This window comes from Nannobrachium achirus (assembly GCF_963921795.1).
Source record: "Nannobrachium achirus genome assembly, chromosome: 21".
NCBI lineage: Eukaryota > Metazoa > Chordata > Actinopteri > Myctophiformes > Myctophidae > Nannobrachium > Nannobrachium achirus.
The window spans coordinates 49762523-49772522 of NC_137828.1; the positions used below are offsets into that span (position 1 = coordinate 49762523).

A 10000-nucleotide genomic window follows, 5' to 3' on the forward strand; every position below is an offset into this window, starting at 1 on the left:
CCTTCATGTGTTTTCCTTTTAGCATAAGCATTGTCTGTACTACCTGTACTGTTAACACATTTGTTAATGAAGCATCCAATAAATCAATACACAAACACACTCACAGTGTGAGAAGGTTGCTCTGAAACCGGATCCAGCGACAGAGTGGTCGGAGCGGAACTTGATCCAGAGGATGTGGCCGATGACGGACGTGTAGTTGGACGGCAGGGAGCCGCCACAGAAGCGCTCCACCAGAGGCCCCGTGGAGCTGCCCTCCCTGATCTCCAAGTAGTCATTGTTGCAGTCGGCACTCCCCTCCAGCTGGAACCTTCTACAAGGGACAGAAAATACAACACAACGCTCAAGGCTCACAAGTGTGACTTGATGGTCCCTGTGGGCAAGTCCATCGTCAGCCTTTGATCCCTCCTCCTGCTATATTTAACTCTCACCTGAGTAAAATTAACACTGATTTTACTGTGTAACAGCAGTGCTACTGAGTCAGCCATATCATGCAGCTGGTGATGATTCTATATTATTGCGACCGTGGGTTGCAGTTTACTATCAGAAGAACCATCACATCTTGACCGTATCTGTCTGTCTGTATGGGTTGTCTTTTTTGTTGATTGACTCTCACGCTTTGACATCACGCTCTGACATCACTGTGAAGTCAGCGGTACCAAATCCCTTTTATTGCCAGATATATGTTGAACCAAATCCCTTTTATGCCCATATATGGAGATATGGAGATCCCTGTGATGCCAGGGGAACCAAATCCCTTTTATGCCCATATATGGAGATCCCTAATGTCATCAATATTAAGCCCATATCTGTGAATATCTATGGATAAGAGGGGTCTCCATATATGGGTAACTGATCCGATATACATCACTGGCCAGATGGCCAAGACATGGTGCGTAGGCATCTTACTGGTATAGAATTGTATGAACTGATCTGGAGGAAAGAATGTCCATTGAGTTCAATGTAGAAGTGGCCATGTTATATTCGGTTCCACTTTCTTTATCAGTGTATTTAATTTTTGTGATGAATTGTCCTGATTTATAAATAACTCTAAACAAACTATTAGCTTGTGCACAATTTCTATGTTTAGTTGAATTCATGTATTTTCTTCATTCCCTAACAATCTTCTATGATCTACAGCAGCGTCTAACATTTTCCAGCACACCTGCATATTTGCAGAGAGCAGATATGTTGGTAACTAACATGAATGAGAGCTGGAGACGGTTCCCTGGGGAGCTGGTAATGGTCCAGACGCACTCCACGTTGGGAGGGTACGAGTCTGGGTAGTTGGGACTGTTGAATGCACCGCTCTCCATGACCAAGTCTCCTCCACAACCTGACGGAGGAGGAGAGGATAGGAGGGGAGGGGAGGGAAGGGAAGGGAAGGGAAGGGAAGGGAAGGGAAGGGAAGGGAAGGGAAGGGGAAGGGAAGGGAAGGGAAGGGAGTCAGGTGAATGTCTGTGCAGTTAGATTGTGGTGTTGTGGATTTGGATAAGTCTACAGTTTCAAGTAATAATTTGAGTCAAAGGGACAAATGAAGAGTCTTACTTGAGGTGGACCCAGAGTATGTGGCTCTGAAACCCTTCTTGGCCACGGAGTAGTCAGAGACAAAGTTGACCACCAGGGCGTTGCTGAATGATGTGACTGGATGAGGGAGCTGATTCCCACAATAGCGACCTGACAGGACAATGTTATCAGCAGAAATCATCAGGCAAAACTCAACGGAACGCTAAACCCAACGTGGCAGTAATGCGCCTATAAAAGATGTTTGACAACATTAACAACTTTCAACCTGTCAATATTGTGGGCATGCCCTTATATCATTTTTGTCCTGTTTTTATTAAAGTAGTTAATAATAAAACCAGCATTAATTAATCATGTGCAAGTTTCACAAATATACTACCGGTCTACTAGCTGAAAACCCTAGTCATGTACACCCCTACCATGAAGTATACTGTATCGTCCAGTGAGCATGGACAATTAGGAAGATAGTGACACTATAAGAGAAGTCCTAACGCATTGTAAATAATGAATCCCTAAATGTCTCATGTACAGTGTGGCAATTTCTTTGTGCACCTTAAAGTCTAAATATCACGTATTAGTAGGTATATACTAGTTTGCGACCGAAAGTCGCAGTTTAGTATGAGAAACCGCACATTTTGACTCCGTCCGTCCGTTACGCTCAGTTTGACTCTGACATCATGCTCTGACATCACTGTGATGTCAGGGGAACCACAATAAAATAATCCCCTTTTATGCCCATATATGGAGATCCCTGATGTCATCAATATTAAGCAATATCTAACAGGATTTCATATGGGAATGCCCTGGAGGCCACATTGGCCACATACCACACTAATCCATATATGGCGAAGACAGATGGCCAAGACAGCCCAAATCTGTGTGGCTGGTTCAACAGACAGGGATCTCCATATATGGGCATAAAAGGGATTATGTATGATGTCAGATGTCATAGACCTCATAGGACTTTCACATAACGAATAACTCCATCATATCTCCGTCCATATACAGTACATGGATCTCCATATATGGGTACGAGGGGTCTCCATATATGGGTAACTGGTCCGATATACATCACTGGCCAGATGGCCAAGATATGGCGCGACCTCGCCAGGGTCGATTGTCGCCCTTAGGCGTCTTACTGGTAATAGTATACCTACTACTATGTTCATGTGCCTTATGTCTAACCTCATTTGCCAGATAAGATGGAAATACATGCTTTGGGTATAATACATTATGTAGTTCTAAATATCTTAAGTGTTCAATGTTTGTTCCTGTTCTTCCTTCTTGCTCCCCCTACACTTTTTTTTCTTTTTCTTCTGGAAATAACAAAAACAATTAGAGCTGGCACATACTTCCACACACTGTTTTATACCAGTAAACGTGTGATGTGACAATAAAGCTGATTCTGATTGTGATGAAGCTAAGCGTTAACTTTAAAATAGTTTCTTGAAAATTAAAGGGCCAGCTAAAATGTAGCTAGTCCTTTACTTTCCTAGTAAGCAAATCTCCTCCTCACTTTGCAGGACTATCCTCATCCCCGCACCCGCACACACCCAGACACAGACAAACGCGCACGCACGCACGCACGCATGCACGCACGCACGCACGCACACGCACACATACACACACACACACACACACACACACACACACACACACACACACACACACACACACACACACACGCACACACCTATAGAAGGTGCCTGGTAGTTGTCCCCATCCAGGACCTCCACAGCGTCGTGGCTGCAGTTGGGGTGGGACTCCAGATCAAAGTCCGTAAATGACAGAGTGACATGGTTGACTGTGCAGAGAGAGAAGGAGAGTGGCGTTATGTACGCATTATTCATTGTACACGTTTGATGTACAGCCATGTACTGATCTGCTGCTTTGTGACCCACTTTGTCACTGTGATTCACAGGAATAATCTTTAGCATGATTTTAAAGTTTAGTTAACATTGAGTTGCCAAAAAATATATTTATATACTGTATATATTTGTACCTTAACCCAGTAAGGTCACCCCCTCTAAAACGAGATGGCACATCTCAAGGGGTTTATCCTAATAAAGAAACTTGAATCACCAAATTAAATCCGGATATTATGATTGGTCGACTCACATGGCTCCTGGGCGGTGATGATCCAGCTGCAGTTCTGATTGTGTGGGTACATGCCCGGGTAACGTGGCGACGCGATCGCCCCGCCCACATCGTCTGTTACGATGGTGGCTCCACATGCTGCAGTCGAAGGGAAAACGAAAATATGTTTCAGATGATGTTTCAAATTCTCTGACAACTAAAAAAGATACAATGTTGCAAAGCAACGCAGCATATAAGCAGATAACAATAACTATATTGTTCAGCATTGTGTGTGTGTATATCTATATATATATATATTATATATATATAATTATTATTATTATTATTTTATTATTATATATTTTTACAGGGAAGATGCTAATTCATCTGTGATATATTAATGTTTCACTGTTTACTGCTAGTTGTGTTATATTATGCAGAGATGGATTTTGATACATTCAATACACATTTTACATATGATCGATATTGGAGGAGACCCACTCTCAGAGAAGCGAGCGCTGAAGCCCCGGTGAGCGTTGCTGGAGTCTGAACGGAAGCGCACGTAGATGGTGCTCTGGGTGGAGGTGATGGCAGGGGGGATGGTGGAGCCACACACACTTGCCAACAGAGGAGATGACAATGTTGGACCGTCATAGATCTACAGAGAGAGAGAGAGAGAGAGAGAGAGAGAGAGAGAGAGAGAGAGAGAGAGAGAGAGGGAGAGAGAGAGAGAGAGAGAGAGAGGCATGAAAAGAGAGACAAAGTAAGTATTGTCATAATGGAAAATAAAAGTAAAGTCCTGTGAGTGAGGGCAATTTAAAATTCTTTATGTAGACGCACTGAAATCACGTTCCCTATTTCTAACATAATTGGGCAGCAATTGTTCAAAGCGTAGTGCGGAAGTCTGAAGGTTCCCGCCCGGTTCCACAGCCAGCTCCTCCTGGCTTCAAACTTAAGTGCCCTTGAGCAAGACCCTGGACTGATAACTGCTCCTGATGACCAAGTTGGTGACTTGCAGCCTGTCCTGTCTGTTTGTGTGTGAATGTCGGAGAGCAATCTTTGCTGGTCACTGCTACCGTTCCAAGGATCAAGTAATATCAGATATCCTGCTATGGCGGCTCCCCCAATCGTCCAGAGGAACCAGGCCTCATACATATCCTGACACCATCTCCAGGGACACAGGACTTGCATTCCAAGAACTGGGAGCAGCAATGGCCGACAGGACCCGATGGAAAGACGTGGCATCTAGGATCTCGACGACAGTCGAAGGATGATGATGATGATGATGTGTGTGAATGGGTGAATGTAACGCACTTTGATAAAAGGCATTATACAGTACAGTACTGTACAGTACAGTACAGTAGACCATTGCAGACCATTTACATTATTGAGAAAAAGAAATTTTAGTATACAGAAACAGCTAATACATTTCTCTCTCTCTCTTCTCTCTCTCTCTCTCTCTCTCTCTCTCTGTTGGCAAAACTTTCTCTGCTGCAATGTGTAACCCAATCGATTAACTCTTGTTTATTCAGCCAAGGTAAATAACTGGTGTCCATAGAACCATCTGTGTCTGCAATTCCAGTGGAATTCCCACCTTATCAAACTGTTGTGTGTCTGTGCCGAGAAGTGACACATACAGGCTCTTGTGAAACGATAAGAATGAACACAAACATTGGGTTTAAAGTTACCGGAAGGGATCATGTTTTTCCATATTAAAATAAGGCTTAAGGGAGGACTGGCTGGCAGGCCAGCGGACCACGGCCATCTCACTCAGACTCAACCCTATGCTTTTATAGTGTTATTATACTGTATTTTGACACTTGCTTTGGCAATGTAAACGTATGTTTTCTCATGCCAATAAGGCTCCTTTGAATTGAATTGTTCTCCATATATGGGCACAATTAGGACAGATAAGATACGGGTACAACGGGTACTCAGACAAAGCCCCTGACGCTAGGACTCGAACATATCGGTCGGATCAACAGTGCGTCATTGGTGACATGATGTGAGGGCCGAGTAGTGGCCTGAACCGCTAGTTTTGGAAGAAAGCAATGTATCGGCCACAGGGCTATAAAGTGATGTTGTTGTTTTTAGACTCGATAATAATGAATTCGTTCCAATGCAAGATAAACAATGTGACGTGATTCTTTTTGAAAAGCAGTTCTATCCCTGAGCCATGAGTCATGTCACTCTGAGATGAGGACACGGTTGAAGACAGTACTGGTTTGTTATGCATCACAGAAGCCCTTCACACTCTGTCTGTGAGTCTTTCTGTCCCTTTGACCACAATACAATGAGCTACCGTCTGCTGCTGATGTGAGGAGAGAAACCGCTGGCCACAGAGTGCAGTGTCAGAGTTACGAGGCGACGGACTGGAATCAGAGGATATAAAGTGTGAGTCAGTGAGGCGGTGAGGTTCTCAAAGTGGGGTCCGGTTAACCCCAGGGGTCCTTGAGGGGGCTCCAGGGGTTCCCCAACTAAATGGGTGAATATTAGATCGAGGTCAGTTGTAACCACTTTAACTCTATAAGTACGGTTAAAACAGACAATCTATACTATAAGGTCACAAGAATGTAGATCTGCCATTTATAAAACCAATATCTAAAATAAAAATAAAATAAAAAAAGTAAACTTTTTAAAATCATATATGGGGGTCCCTGGGACAAGATATTTTCAGGTGTGTGTGTGTGTGTGTGTGTGTGTGTGTGTGTGTGTGTGGCCAAATACATACCAGTAAGACTCCCTAATCGGGAGATAAGCGACCGTAGGTGGCTTATCTCCACAAATAGGGCAAAAATGTGTTTTGCCCAAATCTTCCTGATCCATGTTGATGACATGAGTGTAGACATGCTGTGTAGTGATATTCGTGATTTTAGGGCAAACACTGTAGGAGCAGTGTCCAAAAATCTGTTTTAAAAATCGGGCTGAAGGTGGCGCTAGAATAGGGCCATGTGAGAAATGAGGGGTGGGGTCTCTGTGTTGCCTTGGCGGACGAATAGGTACCGGCCCCGGCTCTCCCGGACGCTCCTAGCCCGAGTTATGGCATTTTATGTGCGCTGCAGTGGCAGGGGGTCCTCCACTGGGGGCGCCACCACTTTTGCATCCGTTCTGGAGCACCAGGAGTCGGTGGTCCCCGGGAATTCCCCGTAAGCAGCCCCGTTGGGGTGGTCATTTGGTCATTTTTGCACATTTGGTCATTTTTTACATCTGGGGGTCCCCCAGGGACCTGGGGGTCCCTGGGGCTCCGGGGGTCCTTGGAGGTTGTAGTTTGGCAGGCAAGGAGTGTGTGTGTAAAATCTGGCATGGATCGGGTCAACGGGTGCGGAGATATAAGCAGGGAAAAAGTGTGACGTGTGACGTGTGAGCACATTTGGTCATTTTTTACATCCGGGGGTCCCCCAGGGACCTGGGGGTCCCTGGGGCTCCGGGGGTCCTTTGAGGTTGTAGTTTGGCAGTCAAGGAGTGTGTGTGCCAAATTTGGCATGGATGGGGGCAACGGTTGTGGAGATATGAGCAGGGCAAAAGTGTGACGGACTGACTCACTGACAGACAGACAGCCCGGGGAGGTTTTGGTAGTAAATGCGACCTACGGTCGCAATTAAATTGGAGGTGTCCTTGACATGAAAAAGTCACGGCAAAGAATCACTGCAGTAAGATCTTGGTAGAGCAATGGTGAGATGCTCTATGTAATAACTGCTTTATGGTGACCAGAAGAAAATAAAAAAAACATTCTTGACTAAGCATGAAAGTCGACAAAAAGAAAAGCTTCACTTACGGCCACATAGTCCCAGTTGCAGCTGGAGTGAGGCTCGAGATCCAGGTCAGTGAAGTTAAAAAGCACTCGGTGGCCGGGGTCCACGCTGATGACCCAGGAACAGTACACGTTGTGGGGATAGTTGTTGGGGTACAAGGGGGAGTGGATCTCCCCGTAAGGAGCAGTTACTGGCCCCCCACAGCCTGGAGAGGAGAGGAGAGGAGAGGAGAGGAGAGGAGAGGAGAGGAGAGGAGAGGAGAGGAGAGGAGAGGAAAGGAGAGAAATGATTCTCTTTTTTCACAAAATGTGCAGTCAATGCAACAATCCAGGTGTTTTGTGTGTGTGTGTGTGTGTGTGTGTGTGTGTGTGTGTGTGTGTGTGTGTGTGTGTGTGTGCGGTCCAGCCACACACCTCCCTGGGCCTCGACCCAGCTGGCGTTGAACCCGCCTCCACTGACGTAGGCGTCGGACTTGAAGCGCACCGTCACCATGTTGGCGGTGCTGGACACCTGCATGGGGCTGGTGGTGGTGGTGCACAGCTGGGCCAGCCGCGGGGCCGTCACGTCAGGGCCACCGAATACCTAGAGGGCAAAGGTCAAGAGAGAGGGTGTATGCGGAGGTTCAGTTGGTGACACAAACTGAGGATGATGCTTTAGTGCAGGCGCAGACTAGCGATGGAAAACGATAACTTCACGTCTCACATTAAGCCATTTTGATATGGGTTATGTAAATCGTCACTGTTGGGCTGAAACCTCATGTCTCTATGTTTAGTTTTTTAATGACCTACTTCATACAAAAGCGTCGCACCAAAGTAGTGAAAATACCAGATCTTCAAGCTTCAATATAAAGTAGCAATACTGAAATGTAGAAACACTCAGTTAGATGTAAAAGGTGGGTAATCAAAATTGACTTGAGTAAAAGTACAAAAGTATTGGCAGTAAGAGACACTATGCAGAATGTCCCATTTCAAAATGTATGATAATTATGTATAAAAGTTTAAATATGGCTGAAATGGTTAATGTATGTTGTAATAATAATTAAAACACAAACTAACTAGTAACAAAAGTTTATGAACAATTAGTGGTAGTAAAAAGTATGTTTGCCTCTGAGATGTAGAAGTAAATTGATGAAAATAGTAAATACTCCAGTAAAGTAAAAGTACCTCAAAATTGTACTTAAGTACAGTACTTGAGTATATGACTTAGTTACTTTCCACCACTGGGTCTCACCTCCAGCACGTCATAGTTGCAGTCCGGGTGATACTCCACGTTGAACTCATGGATGGTGATGGTGATACTGCTGCCGGTGGCTGTGGTGATGTGCCAGAGGCACTCTCTGTTGTCTGGGTACCTGTTAGGGTAACCCGGGCTGTTGAAGGAGCCGCTGGGGCCGGACAGCTCCCCACCGCAACCTGTCAACGACCACGACCAAGTCAAATCGTTTGAAAGCCACTCAGAATCTGTGCCACTTTTTTTTATCAATTTCTGTCTGTTGCCTCTTTGCTATCTCGGCCAGGCCGCAAGGCCAGGTCTGTGTGTGTGTGTGTGTGTGTGTATGTGTGTGTGTGTGTGTGTGTGTGTGTGTGTGTGTGTGTGTGTGTGTGTGTGTGTGTGTGTGTGTGTGTGTGTGTGTGTGTGTGTGTGTGTGTGTGTGTGTGTGTGTGTGTGTGCGTGCGTGCGCGTGTGTGTGTGTGTGAGTGAGAGTGAGTGAGAGGGAGAGGGAGAGATGGAGAGAGAAAAAGACCAGTAGTGATCCAGGAAAATATCAAACATTTTTGAAAAGAGTCGGGCTGGCCCCGACCGTCCTCCGAGCCACTCGGCTGGGCTCCGAGTGGATCTGTGAGACCTCACGCCTAGACGACATTCGTGCCCGATAGTCGGGCCCGTTTCAGTCGGAGGCATACCGATTGTCGGGAGGGTAATTAAATGCCCCGATTATCGCGTAGTGTATGGCCGCCTTAAGGCTTTGCAGTCATTCACGGTAATGTAGGCATTCCATTACTTAGGGCCGAGCCACGTTCATATTTCCATAATTTTCGGGTATAACAAAAATGTTATAAGCTTGAAAAGACTATGAAAACAGCAGTTGCGCCCTCACCGCCGCATTTATGTGTGGCATGATAGCGAAATGCAGCTCCATTCTGCCAAGCCCCATTCTGCCAAGCCCCACCCTGCCTGCGTTCGATTGGCTGAAAGCTTTACATGCAGCAGCCCAACCTGCTAGTCCCTTTGAGCGGCAGTCGGTCACAGTGAGTCCCAGTCCCAGTTACAACAATATTTACTATTCTGGACCCCCTGGTTTACAACATCTAACGGCGCTGAGTCGGCTCATGTGACCTTCGCAACACTCGACACGGCGACTCGCTCACTACCACTTGCTCGTCTCACGTGGTTCAAGGTCGCCTGAGAGGGCACGCCTCCATCATGGTCAATGATTAACTAGACTTTATCGGCCAACAAAAAAGTAAGGAAAGGAGCGTTATGCGAAAATCGTGTGATTAGCCAGCCAAGCCACCGAGGCCGGTGCTGAGATGGGTCATTCGGTCTGTATTAGTAGGGGAGGAGAAGCCTTGCGTAGAGGAGGCTGTCTATCTGTCTATTATCTATCTATCCTACACTGAAAAGAAACAACACAAGACGTTCTGCAATAT

General features: G+C 45.8%; 1 protein-coding gene across 1 annotated transcript in view; it reads right to left on the reverse strand.

The window, feature by feature from the left end:
* cubn (cubilin (intrinsic factor-cobalamin receptor)) overlaps positions 1-10000 on the reverse strand; it is a gene marked incomplete at both ends in the record, with an annotated part of 82388 nt that overhangs the window by 35955 nt on the left and 36433 nt on the right. The window contains 9 exons of the mRNA XM_080751815.1: positions 105-310; positions 1201-1333; positions 1546-1674; positions 3215-3325; positions 3640-3756; positions 4099-4255; positions 7373-7554; positions 7763-7931; positions 8580-8761. Coding sequence (XP_080607941.1) covers positions 105-310; positions 1201-1333; positions 1546-1674; positions 3215-3325; positions 3640-3756; positions 4099-4255; positions 7373-7554; positions 7763-7931; positions 8580-8761 — 1386 coding nt within the window. The remainder of the gene's footprint in view (positions 1-104; positions 311-1200; positions 1334-1545; positions 1675-3214; positions 3326-3639; positions 3757-4098; positions 4256-7372; positions 7555-7762; positions 7932-8579; positions 8762-10000) is intronic.